We start from the raw sequence: 18,542 nt of genomic DNA, 5'->3' as shown, positions 1-18,542 counted from the left end.
GCGGGAACGGGCTCCACCTGCGGTACGGGGGGGGGGGGGGGGGGAGGGGCCAGGGTGGGGGAGGGGCGGGGGGATGGGGGGAGGGGGTTACAGCGGGAACGGGGTGGGGGGGTGTCTATGGGGCGGGGGGGGGGAATCTGTGGGGCCGGAGCCCCGCCCCACGCCCCTCCCCCGCCCCCCCAGGCCCCCCACCCGCTGACGCCGGCCCCGCCCGGACGACGCCCGCGTGGGAAACCCCCCCCTCTTCTGGGGGGGGGGGGGGGTGGGGAGCCCCCTGCCCCCCCCCCGCCCCCCTAGCGAAGGAATAAATGGGGCCGGGGCCCACGCGTGGGGCAGAACGAGGGCCCCCCCCCAATTTTGGGGTCCTCCCCCACTTTTGGGCCCCCCCCCACTTTTGGGGTCCCCCCTTCAATTTTGGCGCCCCCCAATAAATTTTGTGCCCCTCCCCCGTTTCCCCGTTTCCCCCTTCCCCGAACCCAGGACGATTTCGGGGTGAAAACAGAGATTTTTAATGCCCCGGGGGGGAGGGGGGGGAGCCCCCCAAAAAGCCCCCACCCCCCCCCAAAAAGCCCCCCCGCCCCCCTCAGGTGTAGAGCTGGAAGTCGACGCGGGCGCAGTCGTAGAAGGGCCCCCGGGGGTGCAGGCGCCGGCACCGCGCCCCCCGAAAGTAGCCCTGCGCCGCCCAGGCCTGCGGGGAGCGGGGGGGTCAGCGGGGCGCCCCCAACCCCCCCCCCCCGGGCCCCCAACCCCCCCTCTGCGCCCCCAACCCCCCCCGGGCCCCCAAACCCCCCTCTGCTCCCCCCAAATCCCCCCTCTGCGCCCCCAACCCCCCTTTGTGCCCCCAAACCCCCCTCTGTGCCCCCAACCCCCCTCTGCACCCCCAAGCCCCCCTTTGCACCCCAAAACCCCCCCAGGCCCCCAACCCCCCCCCTGCGCCCCCCAAATCCCCCCTCTGTGCCCCCAACCCCCCCTTCACGCCCCCAAACCCCCCTTTGCACCCCAAAACCCCCCACCGGGCCCCCAACCCCCCCTCTGCGCCCCCAACCCCCCTCTGCACCCCCAACCCCCCTCTGCACCCCCAAGCCCCCCCGGGCCCCCAACCCCCCTCTGCGCCCCCACCCCCCGCACCCCCAGAACCCCCCTTTTGCACCCCAAAACCCCCCTTTCCTCCCCCAGCCCCCCCCCCCGCGCCCCACCCCCTTGGCACCCCCCAAACCCGCCCCTTTCCACCCATCCCCCCCCCCGAGCGTGGGGTTCCCCCCTCCCCCTGTCCATCCCCCCCATTCTGGGGTCCCCTCCCCCCTTTTTTAGCGGCCCCCCTCCCCCTTTCGCCCCCCCCCCCCGTTTCGGGGTCCCCTCCCCTTTCGCCCCTCCCCCACCTGCATCTGGGCGCTGCTGAAGGGGCCGTAGAGGCGGGGGTCGCCCCCCTCCCACTGGTACTCCCACAGCACCTCGGGCAGCCCCGCCCCTGGGGGGAGGGGAGGGGAGGGGTCACCCCGGAGCCCCACCCCCCATTCCCCCCACACACCCCCAATTTCCCCAACCCCCACCCCCAAACCGCCCCTCCCCCACGCCCCCAAATCCCCCAAATTCCCACCCAACACGCCCCTCCCCCATGCCCCACCCCCCAAATTCCCACCCCAAACCGCCCCTCCCCCACGCCCCCAAATTCCCACCCCCAACACGCCCCTCCCCCACGCCCCACCCCCAAATTCCCACCCCCAACACGCCCCTCCCCCACGCCCCCAAATCCCCCAAATTCCCACCCCCAGCACGCCCCTCCCCCACGCCCCACCCCCAAATTCCCACCCCCAACACGCCCCTCCCCCACGCCCCACCCCCCAAATTCCCACCCCCAACACGCCCCTCCCCCACGCCCCACCCCCAAATTCCCACCCCCAAAACGCCCCTCCCCCCAGGCCCCCTCAAATCCCCAGCCCCCCAACCGCCCCTCCCCCCTCCCCTTGCCCCTCCCCCCCCGTTGCCCCTCCCCCCTCACCCTCCTGGGGCCGCTCCTCCTCCTCCTCCTCCTCCTCCTCCCCGGGGGGCGAAGAGGTCCAGGCCGGGTCCTGGGGGGGGGTCGCCCCCCTCCTCCCCCTCCCCCTCCCCCTCCTCCCCCTCCCCCCGCCCCTCCCCCAGCAGCCGCAGCCGCCCCTCCAGCCGCTCCCGCGTCTCCTGGAAGACCCCCAGTAGCCCGTGGGCCACCAGCCCGTCGGCCAGCCCGGCCAGCTCCTCCAGCTCGGGGGGGGGAGGGGGCCGGCCCCGCCCCCGGCCCCTCCCCCTCCCCCCGCCCCCCAGGCGCCGCAGGGCGCCCCCCACCGTCTCGGCGGGGCGCAGGAGGCCCAGGGCCCCCCGCAGGAGGGCGGCCAGGGGCGGGGGAGGGGGCGGGGAGGCCTCGGCGTCGGCCCCCGGCGGGGGGGGGCGGGGCTTGATCGGCATCTGGGGGGGGGGGGAGGAGGGGGGTTGGGGGGGGGTCGTCTCTCATCCCCCCGCGTCCCCATCCCCCTCCCCCATCTCCTCCCTCCCCTCCATTTTCTCCCCTCCCCCCGTGCCCCCATCCCCCCACCCCCCAATCTCCCCCCTCCCCCTCTTCCCTTCCCATCCCCCCATCTCCCCCCACCCCCATCCCCCCTCCCCCCATCTCCCCATGCCCCCTCCCCCATCCCCCTCGTCCCCTTGCTCCCTTCCCATCCCCCCATCTCCCCCCACCCCCCTCTCCCCATCCCCCTCCCCCCTCCCCCCATCTCCCCACCCCCATCTCCCCATCCCCCCTCCCCCCTTGTCCCCCTCCTCCCTTCCCATCCCCCCATCTCCCCCTCCCCCCATCTCCCCACCCCCATCCCCCCTCCCCCCTTCCCATCCCCCCATCTCCCCATGCCCCCTCCCCCCATCACCTCCTTGTCCCCCTCCCCCTTCCCCTCCCCCCATCTCCCCCCCCGTGTCCCCCTCCCCCCGCCCCTCCCCCCGCGTCCCCACCCCCTCGATGGTCTCCAGCCAGGGGTCGGGGGGCGGGGGCCGCCCCCGCCGGATGAAGTGGCCCTGGGCGTCGAAGCTCCCCTCCCCCAGCTCCTCCTCCAGGTTGAAGGGGGTGAGGGGCACCGCCCCCTCCCCCTCCCCCTCCCCCGCCGGCCCCGCCTCCTGCCCTGGGGGGAGGGGGGAGGGGTCAGCACCACGAACACCCCCCACCCCCCGTGCCCCACAGCCCCCCCGTGGGCCCCATAGCTGCCCCCTAAGTGCCCCCCAGCCCCCCCAGCCCCCCCAACCCCCATAGCTCCCCATAAGTGCCCCATAAGTGCCCCATAGGCCCTGGAGCCCCCCCATGGGCCCCATAAGTGCCCCATAGGCACCCTATACGTGCCCCAAGGCTCCTATGGGTGCTCCATACCCCCCCATAGACCCCACAAGTGCCCCACAGGCCCTATAGCCGCCCCACAGCCACCCCATAGGTGCCCCATGGGCCCTATAGGTGCCCTATAGACCCCATAACCAGGTCATAGGCCCCACGGCCCCCTATAAGCGCGCCCTGGGCCCTATAGCCGCCCTATAGCTGCCCCACAGCCGCCCCACAGCCGCCCCCCGGGCCCTATAGCTGCCCCACAGCTGCCCCCCGGGCCCTATAGCTGCCCCACAGGCCCTATAGCTGCCCCACAGTCGCCCTCTGGGCCCTATAGCTGCCCTACAGTTGCCCCACAGGCCCTATAGCTGCCCCACAGCTGCCCCCCGGGCCCTATAGCTGCCCCACAGGCCCTATAGCTGCCCCATAGCCGCCCCACAGCCACCCCCTGGGCCCTATAGCTGCCCCCCCGGGCCCTATAGCTGCCCCACAGCTGCCCCACAGCCGCCCCCCGGGCCCTATAGCTGCCCCACAGCCGCCCCCCGGGCCCTATAGCCGCCCCACAGCCGCCCCACGCTCACCCTCCACGACGCAGGGCGCCAGCAGGTCGTACTTCCCGCAGCCTTCGTCCTCCTCCTCCTCCTCCTCCTCCTCCTCGTCGCTGTCCAGCGAGGGCTTCCCCGAGAAGCGGCTCCCCGGGCCCCCCACGGCCAGCGCCGCCTGCGCCCCACGGCGCCCCACGGTGACCCACGGCGCCCCACGGTGACCCATGGTGACCCACGGTGACCCATGGTGACCCACAGCGACCCACGGTGACCCATGGTGACCCACGGCGCCCCACGGTGACCCATGGTGACCCACGGTGACCCATGGTGACCCACAGCGACCCACGGTGACCCACGGTGCCCCACGGTGACCCATGGTGACCCACGGCGCCCCACGGTGACCCACAGCGACCCACGGCGCCCCACGGTGACCCACGGCGCCCCACGGTGCCCCACGGTGACCCACGGTGCCCCACGGTGACCCATGGTGACCCACGGCGCCCCACGGTGACCCATGGTGACCCACGGTGACCCATGGTGACCCACAGCGACCCACGGTGACCCACGGTGCCCCACGGTGACCCATGGTGACCCACGGCGCCCCACGGTGACCCACAGCGACCCACGGCGCCCCACGGTGACCCACGGCGCCCCACGGTGCCCCACGGTGACCCACGGTGCCCCACGGTGACCCATGGTGACCCACGGCGCCCCACGGTGACCCACAGCGACCCACGGCGCCCCATGGTGACCCACGGCGCCCCACGGTGACCCACGGTGACCCACAGCGCCCCCCACCTCCCTGGGCCCCCCCCACCCCTCACCCCCCACCCCTCCCCCACCTCCCTGGCCCCCCCGCCCCTCCCTCACCCCTGCCCCTCACCCCCCGCCCCTCCCCCACCTCCCTGGGCCCCCCCGCCCCTCCCTCACCCCTGCCCCTCACCCCCCGCCCCTCCCCCACCTCCCTGGGCCCCCCCCGCCCCCCGCCCCTCCCCCACCTCCCTGTCCCCCCCGCCCCTCCCCCACCCCTCACCCCCCGCCCCTCCCCCACCTCCCTGGCCCCCCCCGCCCCTCCCCCCCTCACCCCCCGCCCCTCCCCCCTCCCTGGCCCTCCCCGCCCCTCCCCCACCCCCAGCCTCACCCTCTTGCGGGGGGCGGGGCCCCTCCTCCTCCTCCTCCTCCTCCTCCTCCCCCTCGAGGCCCCCGAAGGCGACTTTGCGCTTGGCCATGGCCTGCGGGACCCCGCCCCCGCAATTAACCCCCCCGACTCATTAAGGCCCATTAAGGCCCCCCAGCCCCCTCAGCGGCCCCAATTAACGGCCCCCATTAATTAACCCCCACGCGCGGCCCCTCCCCACCCCCCCCTTAACCCCGCGCTAATTAACCGCCCTCACGCGGGAGCCCCGCCCCCTCATTAACGCCCCCTCATTACCCCCCCCCCCGCCGCGCCCCTCATTTGCATATGCAAATCCGCGGCCGCGAAGCCCTCACCGCGCCGGCGGCTGCGGGACGGCGCTCGCGCGGGGCCGCTTCCGGGCGGAAGTGGCGTCAGCGCGGGGCGGCGGTGGCGTCATCAGCGGGCGCCGGCGCTTAAAGGGGCCGCGGCGCGGGAAAAAAGAGGCGGGGCCGGGGCCCGATTTGGCCGTTTTTCACCCCAAAACCGGCGGGGGGAGGGGCGGGGGGAGGGGAGGGGCGGGGCGTCCCGTTAAATAAGCGCGGGGGGAGGGGAGGGGGCGGAGTCAGGCGACCGGGAGCTGTCAATCAATCGGGGGGAGGACTGTCAATCAGTCAATGGGGGGGGGGGGCCGTCAATCGGAGGCCGGCGCGTCAATGGGGGAGCTGTCAATCAAGGGGAGCTGTCAATCATGGGCTGGGCGGAGCGTCAATCACGGGGCTGTCAATCAACCGACGGGGGCTGTCAATCATTCGATGGAGGAATCGAGGGGCGGCGACCGGCGCGGGTCCTCCCCCGGGGGCTGTCAATCAAAAGGAGGGAGCTGTCAATCAAAGGGGGGCTGTCAATCAGGGGCCAACTGGGATGCCAATCAAAGGCAGCCGTCAATCAATCAAATGGAGCCATCGAGCAAGGCAGCTGTCAATCAAGGGCAGAGCGGGCTGTCAATCAAGACAGCTGTCAATCAGCCACAGCAGTGCCAATCACACGTGGCAGCTGTCGATCAAAGCAGCTGTCAATCACTCGAGGCAGCTGTCAATCGCTCGAGGCAGCTGACAATTGATCAAGCCAGCTGCCAATCACTTCAAGCAGCTGTCAATCAACCACAGCGGCTGTCAATCAATCGCCCACGGCAGCTGTCAATCACTTGTTGCAGCTGTCAATCGATCAACGGGGACCGCCAATCAACCACAGCCGCTGTCAATCAACTACAGCAGCTGCCAATCAACCACTGTAGCCGTCAATCGATCAAGCCAACTGTCAATCACAGCAGCTGCCGCTCGATCACCGCAGCTGTCAATCAACCACAGGAGCTGTCAATCAGTTGAGGCAGCTGTCAATCGATCGAAGGGGCCGCCAATCAACCACCGCCGCTGTCAACCAACCGCCGTGGCTGTCAATCAACCGAGCAGCTGTCAATCCCTCACGGCAGCCGCCCATCAACCACAGCAGCCGTCAATCAATCAATCACCCCCGGCAGCCGTCAATCAATCACCCCCGGCAGCTGTCAATCACTCACCTCCCCTCAGAAGTAGGTGTCCCGGAGGCCGGGGGGCTCCCGCTGCCCCTCGGGGGGGGGGTCCCGCTCCCGCTGCCCTTCCCCCCCCTCCCCCTCCCCCTCCCCCTCCTCCCTGCCCCCCCCGCCCCCCCGCCCCCGCCCGCCGCAGCCCCCAGCGCCCCAGCAGCCCCCGCGCCCCTCCCCCTTTTCCTTTTCCACCGGCCCCTCCCCCACCGGGGGACCCCCCTCTTCTCCACCGCCCCCTCCCCCACCGGGGGGCCCCCCCCTTCCCCACCGGCCCCTCCCCCACCGGGGGGCCCCCTCCCTTCTCCACCGGCCCCTCCCCCACCGGGCCCCCCCCCTTCTCCACCGGCCCCTCCCCCACCGGGGGGCCCCCCCCCTTCCCCACCGGCCCCTCCCCCCCCTCGGGGGTGTCCCCCCCCCCGCAGCTGCCGCCCCTGCAGGACGGCGCGGGCGCCGTGCGGGCGGGGGGGGGGCGGCCGCTGCAGCTCCCCCCGCGTCTCCCGCCAGCGCCGCAGCTGCGCCCCGCTCTCCCGCTCCAGCAGCGCCTCCGTCACCGGCACCGACGTCACCTGGGGGGGGGGACGACACGGGGGACGTGGGGGCACCGCGCCGGCACCGCGCCGGCGGAGCCCTGGGACGCTGGGACCCCCCTCCCCGCGTCCCCCCGCGTCCCCATGTCCCCCCCAATGTCCCCCGTGCACCCCCAACCCCTGTCCCCATGTCCCCAATGCCCCCCCTTGTCCCCCCCATCCCCCCGTGTCCCCATACCCCCCCGTCCCCCCACGTCCCCCTGTCCCCAACGTCCCCTGTGTCCCCCACGTCCCCCCATGTCCCCAAATCCCCAATGTTATCCCCATCCCCCAATGTCCCCCTGTCCCCATGTCCCCCCATCCCCCCGTGTCCCCCCGTGTCCCCCCATCCCCCCAATGCCCCCGTCCCCCCATCCCCCCATGTCCCCCATCCCCCCGTGTCCCCCCGTCCCCCCATGTCCCCATGTCCCCCCATCCCCCCAATGCCCCCCTGTCCCCATGTCCCCCATCCCCCCGTGTCCCCCTGTGTCCCCCCATCCCCCCATGTCCCCCCGTCCCCTCGTGTCCCCCCATCCCCCCAATGCCCCCGTCCCCCTGTGTCCCCCCGTCCCCCCATGTCCCCATGTCCCCCCATCCCCCCAATGCCCCCCTGTCCCCATGTCCCCCCATCCCCCCATGTCCCCCCGTGTCCCCCCATCCCCCCATGTCCCCCCGTCCCCTCGTGTCCCCCCATCCCCCCAATGCCCCCGTCCCCCCGTGTCCCCCCGTCCCCCCATGTCCCCATGTCCCCCCATCCCCCCAATGCCCCCATGTCCCCACGTCCCCCCATCCCCCCATGTCCCCCCATCCCCCCATGTCCCCCTGTCCCCCCGTATCCCCCCATCCTCCCATGTCCCCGTGTCCCCCCATCCCCCCAATGCCCCCCTGTCCCCCCGTCCCCCCATCCCCCCATGTCCCCCCGTCCCCCCGTGTCCCCCCGTCCCCCCATGTCCCCCCATCCCCCCATCCCCCCCGCCCCCCCGTGCCCCCCCCGTCCCCACCTGCTGCACCAGGGCGTCCTCGTGCAGGCCGGGGGGGGGGACGCTGCGCAGCCGCTCCATGGTCTCGTACATCCCCTGGCAGCTGCGCAGCTTCTCGGGGGTCCCCAGCGCCTGGCGCAGCAGCACCAGCCCCACGCGGAACATGATCTTCACCCCTGGGCCGGGGGGCGCGGGCGTCAGGGGAGGGGGATGGGGACGGGGGACGGGGGTGGGGGACGTTGGCGTGAAGATCTGGGGCGTGGGGACGCGGATGGGGACGGGGGACGGGGATGGGGACGGGGGAGGGGGATGGGGACGGGGGATGGGGGTGGGGACGGGGGATGGGGATGGGGGACGGGGGACGGGGGTGGGGGACGGGGGAGGGGGATGGGGACGGGGGACGGGGATGGGGGACAGGGGAGGGGGATGGGGATGGGGATGGGGGACGGGGGATGGGGACGGGGGACGGGGATGGGGACGGAGGAGGGGGATGGGGGACAGGGGACAGGGATGGGGACGGGGGAGGGGGATGGGGTACGGGGGATGGGGATGGGGGACGTGGGACGGGGATGGGGGACGGGGGATGGGGACGGGGGACGGGGATGGGGACGGGGGAGGGGGATGGGGGACGGGGACGGGGATGGGGACGGGGGAGGGGGTGGGGGACGTTGGCGTGAAGATCTGGGGCGTGGGGACGCGGATGGGGACGGGGGACGGGGATGGGGACGGGGGATGGGGACGGGGGACGGGGATGGGGACAGGGGAGGGGGATGGGGGACGGAGGACACGGATGGGGACGGGGGATGGGGATGGGGGACGTTGGCGTGAAGATCTGGGGTGCGGGGACACAGATGGGGACGGGGGATGGGGGACAGGGATGGGGACGGGGATGGGGGACAGGGGAGGGGGATGGGGGATGGGGGATGGGGGAGGGGGATGGGGGACAGGGGAGGGGGATGGGGGAAGGAGGACGCGGATGGGGACGGGGGACGGGGATGGGGACGTGGGGACGTGGAGGTGGGACGTGGGGACGTGGGCACGGAGGTGGGATGGGGACACGGAGGTGGGCCGTGGGAGGTGGCTATCGGAGGTGGGACGCGGCCCCGCCCCGCCCCGCCCGGCGCCGCCCGTACCCTCGCAGAAGAACATGTCCCAGACGCGCAGGACGGCGGCCCAGGGCAGGCTGCGGGCGAAGATGCACATGAACCACTCCGTCAGGTACAGCACCGGCTCCACCCGGAAGCGCCGCAGGTGCCGGTGGGCGGCGGGGGCCGCGCGCCGCAGCAGCGCCGCAAACACCTCCCCGTCCAGCTGCACGGCCTCCTGGGGGGGGGAGGGGGGGGGGGTCAGAGCCGCCCCCAACCCCCGCAGCCCCCCGGCAGCTCCCCGTTGGCCGCCGTTGGCCGCCGTGGACCGCCACCAGCCCTCGTTGACCACCGTTGACCCCTATTGGCCACCATTGACTTCCATCGCCCCCCGTTGACCACCATTGGCTGCCACGGACCACCGCCATCCCTCGTCGACCACCGTTGACCCCTATTGGCCACCATTGACCACCACTGGCCCCCATTGACCACCATTGGCTGCCACGGACCACCACCATCCCTCGTTGACCACCGTTGACCCCTATTGGCCGCCATTGACCACCACTGGCCCCCATTGACCACCATTGGCTGCCATGGACCACCACCATCCCTCGTTGACCACCGTTGACCCCTATTGGCCGCCATTGACCACCACTGGCCCCCATTGACCACCATTGGCTGCCACGGACCACCACCATCCCTCGTTGACCACCGTTGACCCCTATTGGCCACCATTGACCACCACTGGCCCCCGTTGACCACCATCATCCCTCATTGGCCCGCGTTGACCCCTCATTGACCCCCATTGGCCCCCACCCTCCCTCATTGGCCCCCATGGGCCACCATTGACCACCATTGACTTCCATCGCCCCCCATCATCCCCCATTGAGCCCCACTGGCCCCCATTGACCACCATCGGCCCCCATTGACCACCATCGGCCTCCATTGGCCCCCATTGAGCACCATCACCCCCCATTGGCCCCCATTGGCCCCCACTGGCCCCCATTGACCACCATTGGCCCCCATTGACCCCCATTGGCCTCCGTTGACCCCCACTGGCCCCCATTGACCACCATCGGCCCCCATTGACCTCCATTGGCCCCCATTGGCCCCCATTGACCACCATCGGCCTCCATTGGCCCCCCTTGGCCCCCACGGCCCCCGGGACCCCCCGCCCCCAGCCCCCCTCACCAGGCCGGCGCTGTAGTAGCCGGGCAGGTATTTCTCGCAGATCTGCACCAGGCACCAGAAGGCTTGCTGGGGGTGGGGGAGGGGAGGGGGGGTCAGCGGGGGGACCCCGGCCTCCGGGGCCCCTCCCCCATCGCCCCCGCCCCCCCCCCCCCCCCCCGGCCCCAGGGTCCCCCCCACCCCCCCCATCCCCCAGGGCCCTGGTGCCCCCCGTGACCCCCATGACCCCCAGGGCCCTGGTCCCCCCCCGTGCCCCCCATGACCCCCGTGACCCCCAGGGCCCTGGTGCCCCCCGTGACCCCCGTGACCCCCGTGCCGCCCATCCCCCCACCTCGGCGGGCATGTGCATGAGGAGGACGGCGGCGACGGGGGCCTGGGCCTGGCAGTAGCCCTCCTGGGGCCGGTAGACGGTGTAGGCCTTCAGGATGCGGTACAGGTCCTGCTGCCTGTGGGCGGGGCCGGGGGAGGAGTCAGCCGCTGGAGGGGCGGGGCCAGGGCCCAGGGGAGGAGCTACCGCAGAGGGGGAGGAGCCACCAGAGAGGGGGAAGGGGGTAGTGCAGAGGGGGAGGGGCCAATGCAAAGGGGGAGGGGCCGAACAATGAGGGGAGGGGTCAGCCTGGAGGGGGAGGAGCCAGCTTGGAATGGGGCGTGGCCACTCCTGGTGGGCGCGGCCACACCAGAAAGGGGGCGTGTCCCCCCAGGGAAACGCAGTCAAGGGCTGACCCTGGGCTGGGCGTGCCCTGAGTGGGTGTGGCCACCAGGAGGGCGTGCCCCCAGCGAGTGGGCGTGTCCCGGGGAAGGTGGGCGTGTCCTACCCGTGCCCGCCCCGGGCGGCGAACATCTCGTGGAAGGGGAACTGCCGGTGCAGATCCTTCTCGATGGCGTCCAGCCACCGCGGCTCCCCCGGCTGCCGCTCCAGCTCCTGCCGGTGGGGCGGGGCGTCACCCCCGGGCCACGCCCAGCGGGCCCCGCCCCGCCCCACGCCACTCCCCCCCCTCCCCCCGGCCACGCCCCTCCCCGCTCACCTGGAAGAGGCCGGGGTTGCGGTCGAGCAGGGCTTTGCTGTCGGAGAGGAGCTGCCAGGCCCGGGCCCGCAGGGAGGAGGGGATGCCCTTGCGGCAGCGCAGCTTCACCTGCCCCACGGACGGACCCACGGACGGACCCACGGACGGGCAGACCCACGGACGGACCCACGGACGGACCCACGGACGGGCGGACCCAGGGACGGACCCACGGACGGACCCACGGACGGGCGGACCCAGGGACGGACCCACGAAGAGACCCACGGCCCCCGCCGTCAGGCAGATGCAGCCCCCATGGCCTGCCATGGGGCAGGAGGGCCCCCCAACCCTCTATGGGGCAGGAGGACCCCCCCCAAACCCCTCTATGGGGCAGGAGAACCCCCCAACCCTCTATGGGGCAGGAGAACCCCCCCCAAACCCCTCTATGGGGCAGCAGAAACCCCCCAAACCCCTCTATGGGGCAGGAGGACCCCCCCAAACCCTGCTATGGGGCAGGGGAACCCCCCAAACCCCGCTATGGGGCAGCAGAACCCCCCAAACCTCGCTATGGGGCAGGGGAACCCCCCCAAACCTCGCTATGGGGCACGAGGACCCCTCCAAACCCCTCTATGGGGCAGGAGAACCCCCCCAAACCTCGCCATAGGGCAGGAGGACCCCCCCCAAACCTCGCTATGGGGCAGGAGGACCCCCCCCCCAGCCCCGCTATGGGGCAGGAGGACCCCCAGAACCCCCTCCCGGGCAGACAGATCTCCCCCTCCCCGAACGCGCCGTGGGTCCTGCGCCCCCCACCCCCCCCCCGCCCCGCCCCCGCCGTGGGGCAGGCCCCCACCTTCTGGTAGCGCCGCGAGAGCCACTTGTCCCAGTGGTTGAACATCTCCAGCCACTTCAGCTCCCGCTGCCGCGCCACGTCCACGGGCACCGAGCTCTCCCTGGGCGGGGGAGGGGCAGAGAGCGGGCGGTGGGTGGGGGAGGGGTCCCGACACACCCCCCTACCCCCCCCGGCCCCACAGCGAGCCCCCCCCCCCCCCCGCCAAACCCAGCCCCACCCTTGGGGGGGGGGGGGGGGGGGGTCCCCGGCCCCTGGAGGTGATGGATGGGGGCCTCACCCGGGGGAGGGGGGGGGGGGGGGCACATTTTGGGGCAAAACGTCCCGTTTTCGGGGTGACTCACGGCGCCTCGCTGTACTGGCTGCCCCCCAGGAAGCCGTAGCGGTCGGTGCGGCGGAAGGACGGCCCCGCCACCTCCGAGTCGGAGCCCATGGAGCTGGCGTCGTCGGGGAAGGGCCCGGCCAAGGACTCCAGCGTCCCCGACAGGAGGCTGACCGAGTCCAGGTCCGCGCCCCGCGGCCCCGGGATGCCGGGGCCCAGGCTGCCCTGCGAGCCCCGCCCCGGCCCGGTGGCCCCCGCCAGGCTCCGCTCCCCCGGGGAGCCCGAAGCGGCCGCCGGCGGGGCTGCCGATGCCTCCAAGATGGCCGCCGGCGGGGCGGCGGCGGTCTCCGGCGCTGCCTTGGATGGACTTGGCTCTAAGATGGCCGCCGCGGGGGTCGGGCGAGGCTCCGGCTCCTCGTTGGCCGCCGTTGACCCTCCGTTGGCCACCGCTGACTCCTCGTTGGCCGCCGCTGACCCTCCGTTGGCCACCGCTGACTCCTCGTTGGCCACCATTGACTCCTCGTTGGCCACCGCTGACCCTCCGTTGGCCACCGCTGACTCCTCGTTGGCCGCCGCTGACCCTCCGTTGGCCACCGCTGACTCCACATTGGCCACCGTTGACTCCGCGTTGGCCGCCGTTGACTCCGCGTTGGCTGCCGTTGACCCCGAGGTGGCCGCCGTTGATCTCCCGTGGGCTTCTGGCTCCTCATTGGCTGCCGTCGACCCCTCGTTGGCTGTCGTTGACCCCAAGATGGCCGCCGTCGATCTCTTGTGGGCTTCTGGCTCCTCATTGGCCGCTGTTGACCCTGCGCTGGCCGCCGTTGACCCCATGACGCTGGTCACCGTTGACCCCGCGCTGGCCGCCGTTGACTTCCCGTGGGCTTCTGGCTCCTCATTGGCCACCGCCGACCCCACAATGGCCGCTGTTGACCCCAAGATGGCCGCTGTTGATCTCCCCTGGGCTTCTGGCTCCTCATTGGCCGCCGCTGACCCCGAGACGCTCGCCCTTGACCCCGCGCCGGCCGCCGTCGACCTCCCGTGGGCTTCTGGCTCCTCATTGGCCGCCGTCGACCCCGCGCCGGCCCCCGCCGACCTCAAGATGGCCGCCGCCGCCCTCGCCCGCGGCTCCGAGCCCTCCTTGGCCTCCGTCGCCCCGGCCTTGACCCCGGCTGACCCCGCCTGGGCCTCGCTCGCCCCGGCCTTGACCCCCGCTGACCCCTCGGCGCCCTTCGACCCCCGCCCCTCATTGGCCGCCGCCGCCCCCCGCCCGGCCACGCCATTGGCCAGGGCTGCGGCCGGGGGGCCGGGGGCCATCTTGGGGCGGGGTCGGGCGGGGCGGGGCGGGGGCGCGGGGGGCCCCGTTTCCATGGCGACGAGCGGGGGCGGGGGGCGCCCGGGGCTGGCGGCGGCCGCAGCGACCCCTCCCCCGCCCTCCCGGCGCCGCCGCGGTGCGCGCGCAGCCCCGCCGGCCAATCAGGGCGCGGCACCGCCCTCCCATTGGTCGGCGGGGGTGGGCGGGGCAGGAAGGGGAAGCGGAGGAGGGCGGCGGCCAATGGGGAGGGAGGAGGGGCGGGGAGGGCGGAGCCCGCCGGACAAAGGGGTGGGGAGGGCGAGGCGGGAGGCGGGCGCAGCCGAGCAGGAAGTGACGGGCGGGCGCGACGGCCAATGGCAGCGCAGCGGTGCTGGGGTGGAGGGGGCGGCGCTTCCGGCCGGTGGCGGGGGGGGGAGGGCGGGACGAGCGATCGCCGCCGCCAATCAGCGGGCAGCGCCGCCGGCCAATGGGAGCGCGGGGAGGCCAAGAGCGGGGCCGGGGGCCCTTTAAGGAGGCGGAGCCAGAGTCCGGTGACGTCTTTATTGAGTGTCGCCAGGCCCCGCCCCCCGGGGCAGCCGTTGCTCGGCAACCGCCCCGCTCCTTCCCCCTCCCACCCCGCCCTCCCCCGCGCGCGCGCGGTTGCCGGGCAACGGCCTCACTCCACCCCCCACTGCCAGCCCACCACCCGCAGGTGATTGGCTGCCGCCGGCCGGGGGGGCGTGGCCCGCAGCCCCGCCCACTCCGCCCCCACCCGCAGCCCGCGGGGGCCGGGGCCGAGCGCCGGCTCCGCCCACTCGTCCTCGGAGGGGTCCCCCGAGGAGGCGGAGCCTCCGCCCGGCCCCGCCCACCCCCCCGCACAGGGACGGGGCTCGGCCTCCGAGGGGGCGTGGCCGCGGCGGCGCTCCTCCAACTCAGGTGGGCGGGGCCCGCCCTCCGGGAGGGCGTGGCCTCCCCACCCCTCCCCGCCGGCCCCCTCTCCCTGCGAGGAGGAGGAGGAGGAGGCGGGGCTGAGCCGAAGCCCCTCCCACTTCTCTGCCAAGGGGCGGAGCCTCTCCGGGGAGGCGCGGCCACCTGGTAGCCCCTCCCGCTCGCATCCCAGTGGGCGTGGCTCGCTCTCCAGCTCATGCATTATGTCCTGCCCACCAGGGCCACGTCCTATGGGTGGAGCCCCGCCCTCCCACGGTGGGTGGAGCCTCTCTGGGGAGGCGTGGCCGGTCTCCAGCCCCTCCCACTCCCGTCCCAGTGGGCGTGGCGGACTCTCCCACTCATTCATTATGTCCCGGCCTCCAGGGCCACGCTCCCCAGGGGGGGCCACGCCCTTCCACATCGGGCGGGGCTTCTCCGGGGAGGCGTGGTCAGTCTCTAGCCCCTCCCACTCTCGTCCCAGTGGGCGCGGCTCGCTCTCCAGCTCGTTCGTTACGTCCCGGCCACCAGGGCCGCGCCCTACGGGTGGAGCCCCACCCTTCCACAGCGGGCGGGGCTTCTCCGGGGAGGCGCGGCCGGTCTCCAGCCCCTCCCACTCGCCCCCCGGCGGGCGGGGCTCGCCCCCCTCCCCCTCCCGGCGGCGGGGGTGGGGGGCGAAGGGGCGGAGCCTGCCGGCGGGGGCGTGGCCGGGGCGGTGGACGCGCTGGTGGCGGGCGAGGGTGGAGCTGCGGGCGAAGGCCTTGCCGCAGCGGGGGCAGCGGTAGGGCCGGGCGCCGGTGTGGGCGCGCTGGTGGACGGCCAGGTAGGAGCTGTCGCCGTAGCTCTTCCCGCAGAGGCGGCACTGGAAGGGGCGCTCGCCCGAGTGGGTGACGCGGTGGCGGAGGAGGTGGGAGCTCTCGGCGAAGCGCTTGCCGCAGTCGCCGCAGGCGTAGAGGCGCTCGCCGGTGTGGGTGCGGTGGTGGCGGGCCAGGTCGGAGCGCTGGGCGAAGGCTTTGCCGCAGGCGGCGCAGGCGAAGGGGCGCTCGCCCGTGTGGCTGCGCTGGTGGCGGATGAGGTGGGAGCTCAGGCCGAAGCGCTTCCCGCACTCCCCGCAGGCGAAGGGACGCGGCGGCGGCGGCGGCGGCGGCGGCGGGGGGGGGGGACGGCGGCGGCCCGGGGGGGGCCGTGGCGGCGGCGGCGGCGGCGGGGGGACGACGGTGGCGACGGGGCGGGGGAGGCGGCTGCGGGGGTGGGGAGGGGGCGTCAGGGCCTCTGACCCTGCAGCCCGGCCCCGCGTCCCCCTGTCCGTCCCTCTGTCCCCCTCCCCATCTCTCTGTCCATCCCCGGGTCCCCCTGTCCCTCCCTGGGTCCCCCTGTCTGTCCCCACGTCCCCCTGCCCGTCCCTCTGTCCCCCTCCCCATCTCTCTGTCCATCCCCGGGTCCCTCTGTCCGTCCCTCTGTCCCCCATCTGTCGCTCTGTCCCCCTCCCCATCTCTCTGTCCCCTCTCTGTCCGTCCCCGGGTCCCTCTGTCCGTCCCTGTGTCCCCGCCATGTTCCCCTGTCCCTCCCTGTATCCCCCCGTCTGTCCCTCTGTCCCCCCGTCCCCCTCCCCATCTCTCTGTCCCCTCTCTGTCCCTCCCCAGGTCCCCCTGTCCGTCCCCACGTCCCCCTGTCCGTCCCTGTGTCTCCGTCTGTCCCTCTGTCCCCCGTCTGTCCCTCCGTCCCCTCTCTGCCCGTCCCCCTCCCCATCCCCCTCTCCCCCCCCTGCCCCTCCCCCTGTCCCCCTCCCCGTCCCCGTGTCCCTCCACGTCCCCCTGTCCATCCCCGTGTCCCCCTGTCCCCTCTCTGTCCGTCCCCAGGTCCCCTTGTCTGTCCCCATGTCCCTCTGTCTGTCCCCAGGTCCCCCTCTCCATCCCCCCTCCCCACCCATGTCCCTCCCTCCGTCCCCGTGTCCCCTCTCTGTCCGTCCCCGTCTCCCTCTCCCCCCCCACCCCCGTCCCTCCCCCCATCCCCCTGTCCCTCCGTCCATCCCCGTGTCCCCCTGCCCCCCCTCACCTGCGGGGGGGCCCCGGGGCTCCCCCCCCTCCTCGCTGCCCCGGGGCTGGGGGACCCCGGGCTCCTCGGGGCCGGGCCGCGGGAACCCTGCGGGGCGCGGACGGGGGCTCAGCGGGGGGGACCCGGGAATTCGGGGACCAGCGGGCACCCGAGACGCGGCTTGGGGACACCCTAAGGTGCTCAGGGACCCCCCAGGGCGCTCAGGGACCCCCCTCACGGGCTGAAGGACCCCCCAAAAGGCTCAGGGACCCCCCCAGGGCGCTCAGGGAACCCCTCAGGGTGCTCAGGGACCCCCCCTAAGGCTCAGGGACCCCCCCCCATGGGCTAAAAGACCCCCCAGGGCGCTCAGGGACCCCCCCAAAGACTCAGGGACCCCCTCCACGGGCTGAAGGACCCCCTCCAAAGACTCAGGGCCCCCCCCCAGGGCGCTCAGGGACCCCCCCCATGATCTCAGGGACCCCCCAAAGACTCAGGGACCCCCCCAGGGCGCTCAGGGACCCCCCCCCCAGCCCTTACCTGGGGGGCCGGCGTCCCGCTGCAGCCCCCGGGGGTTTCGCCCAGCGCCCCCCACTCCTCCATCGCGGGGCCCCCGGCACCGTCAGCCCCCAGCCCTGGGGGGGAGAGGGGTGAGACGGGGCCCCCCATCGCCCTCAGCCCCCCCATCGGCACCGGGGACCCCCCCATCGCCCTCAGCCCCCCCAATCGGCACCGGGGACCCCCCCATCGCCCTCAGCCCCCCCCTCATCAGCACCGGGGACCCCCCCATCGCCCTCAGCCCCCCCAATCGGCACCGGGGACCCCCCCATCGCCCTCAGCCCCCCCAATCGGCACCGGGGACCCCCCATCGCCCTCAGCCCCCCCCATCGGCACCGGGGACCCCCCATCGCCCTCAGCCCCCCCATCGGCACCGGGGACCCCCCATCGCCCTCAGCCCCCCCATCGGCACCGGGGACCCCCCATCGCCCTCAGCCCCCCCCATCGGCACCGGGGACCCCCCCATCGCCCTCAGCCCCCCCCATCGGCACCGGGGACCCCCCCATCGCCCTCAGCCCCCCCTCATCAGCACCGGGGACCCCCCATCGCCCTCAGCCCCCCAATCGGCACCGGGGACCCCCCCATCGCCCTCAGCCCCCCCAATCGGCACCGGGGACCCCCCATCGCCCTCAGCCCCCCCATCGGCACCGGGGACCCCCCATCGCCCTCAGCCCCCCCAATCGGCACCGGGGACCCCCCCATCGCCCTCAGCCCCCCCAATCGGCACCGGGGACCCCCCATCGCCCTCAGCCCCCCCCCATCGGCACCGAGGACCCCCCCGAGCATCCCCCGCCCCCAGACCCCACTCACCCGCGGCGGGGCCCCCCCCATACGCCCCCCGGCCCCCCCCCCCTCGCCCAGCGGCCGCCGGGCCCGGCCGCCGGAAGCGCCGCGGTTGTGGCGGGGGGGGGGGGGGGTCGGCCTCCAAAAAGCCGCTTCCGGTTCAAACCACACGGGGCCGCTCCGGCCGCCTTGGAGGACCGCGCGTCTCCATAGCTTTAACCCGTTCCGCGACTCTATGGTTCGCCTTCCGCCGGGGAGGGGGAGTCCTTCCGGCGCGCTGATTGGGAGGGGGGGGGAAGGGGGCGTGGCGCGCCGAACGGCGCGTCCTGATTGGCTACGTCGCGCGCGGGGACTACGCCTCCCGTCATCCCCCGCGCCGCCGCCGCCA

The 18,542-nt window shown here is 74.1% G+C and overlaps 3 protein-coding genes across 4 annotated transcripts; all 3 read right to left on the bottom strand.

The window, feature by feature from the left end:
* Positions 1-293: 293 nt before the first annotated feature.
* CD2BP2 (CD2 cytoplasmic tail binding protein 2) lies at positions 294-6,738 on the bottom strand. The gene is made up of 8 exons (XM_087735056.1): positions 6,573-6,738; positions 5,371-5,855; positions 5,021-5,111; positions 3,916-4,054; positions 2,977-3,143; positions 2,000-2,439; positions 1,380-1,468; positions 294-688 (listed from the first exon to the last, which is right to left on the bottom strand). Exons 2-8 carry the CDS (start codon positions 5,451-5,453, stop codon positions 294-296), a joined length of 1,404 nt encoding a protein of 467 aa, XP_087591182.1. The 5' UTR covers positions 5,454-5,855; positions 6,573-6,738.
* LOC148051849 (uncharacterized) lies at positions 5,743-14,043 on the bottom strand. The gene is made up of 10 exons (XM_087735055.1): positions 12,590-14,043; positions 12,249-12,348; positions 11,423-11,530; positions 11,213-11,319; positions 10,729-10,843; positions 10,401-10,466; positions 9,258-9,447; positions 8,146-8,300; positions 6,961-7,144; positions 5,743-5,855 (listed from the first exon to the last, which is right to left on the bottom strand). Exons 1-10 carry the CDS (start codon positions 13,933-13,935, stop codon positions 5,743-5,745), a joined length of 2,484 nt encoding a protein of 827 aa, XP_087591181.1. The 5' UTR covers positions 13,936-14,043.
* A 378-nt stretch (positions 14,044-14,421) lies between these two features.
* Positions 14,422-18,399, bottom strand: LOC148051848 (uncharacterized). 2 transcript variants are annotated; one of them, XM_087735111.1, is made up of 4 exons: positions 18,182-18,399; positions 17,354-17,448; positions 16,838-16,924; positions 14,422-16,023 (listed from the first exon to the last, which is right to left on the bottom strand). In XM_087735111.1, the coding sequence occupies exons 1-4, from the start codon at positions 18,200-18,202 to the stop codon at positions 14,535-14,537; spliced, it is 1,692 nt and encodes a 563-aa protein (XP_087591237.1). In that variant the 5' UTR covers positions 18,203-18,399; the 3' UTR covers positions 14,422-14,534. The 2 variants fall into 2 exon arrangements, with proteins under 2 accessions (XP_087591237.1, XP_087591238.1); XM_087735112.1 differs by lacking the exon at positions 16,838-16,924 and having other exon boundaries at positions 14,424-16,023; positions 18,182-18,398.
* Positions 18,400-18,542: the final 143 nt, after the last annotated feature.

The sequence above is a fragment of the Nipponia nippon genome, unplaced genomic scaffold (genome assembly GCF_047370975.1).
Source record: "Nipponia nippon isolate SJK-2023a ecotype South Korea unplaced genomic scaffold, ASM4737097v1 scaffold_52, whole genome shotgun sequence".
Classification (NCBI taxonomy): Eukaryota; Metazoa; Chordata; class Aves; order Pelecaniformes; family Threskiornithidae; genus Nipponia; species Nipponia nippon.
This window is presented reverse-complemented; position numbering and strand designations above follow the sequence as displayed.

What these genes read in the sequence shown, in the direction of transcription:
- CD2BP2 (XM_087735056.1), bottom strand. Translation starts at nt 5,453, where the DNA reads ATGACGCCACCGCCGCCCCGCGCTGACGCCACTTCCGCCCGGAAGCGG. An exon ending in GCCCCGCCCCCCGCAAGAGG is followed by an intron (nt 4,055 to 5,020) that starts GTGAGGCTGGGG and finishes CGTGGGGCGCAG; the next exon opens with GCGGCGCTGGCCGTGGGGGG. An exon ending in GGCTGGAGACCATCGAGGGG is followed by an intron (nt 2,440 to 2,976) that starts GTGGGGACGCGG and finishes CCCCCCCCCCAG; the next exon opens with ATGCCGATCAAGCCCCGCCC.
- LOC148051849 (XM_087735055.1), bottom strand. Translation starts at nt 13,935, where the DNA reads ATGGAAACGGGGCCCCCCGCGCCCCCGCCCCGCCCCGCCCGACCCCGC. An exon ending in AGCCAGTACAGCGAGGCGCC is followed by an intron (nt 12,349 to 12,589) that starts GTGAGTCACCCC and finishes TCCCCCGCCCAG; the next exon opens with GGAGAGCTCGGTGCCCGTGG. An exon ending in GGACATGTTCTTCTGCGAGG is followed by an intron (nt 8,301 to 9,257) that starts GTACGGGCGGCG and finishes CCCCCGGCCCAG; the next exon opens with GGGTGAAGATCATGTTCCGC.
- LOC148051848 (XM_087735111.1), bottom strand. Translation starts at nt 18,202, where the DNA reads ATGGGGGGGGCCCCGCCGCGG. An exon ending in TGGGGGGGGCCCCGCCGCGG is followed by an intron (nt 17,449 to 18,181) that starts GTGAGTGGGGTC and finishes TCTCCCCCCCAG; the next exon opens with GGCTGGGGGCTGACGGTGCC. An exon ending in GCGGGACGCCGGCCCCCCAG is followed by an intron (nt 16,925 to 17,353) that starts GTAAGGGCTGGG and finishes CGCGCCCCGCAG; the next exon opens with GGTTCCCGCGGCCCGGCCCC.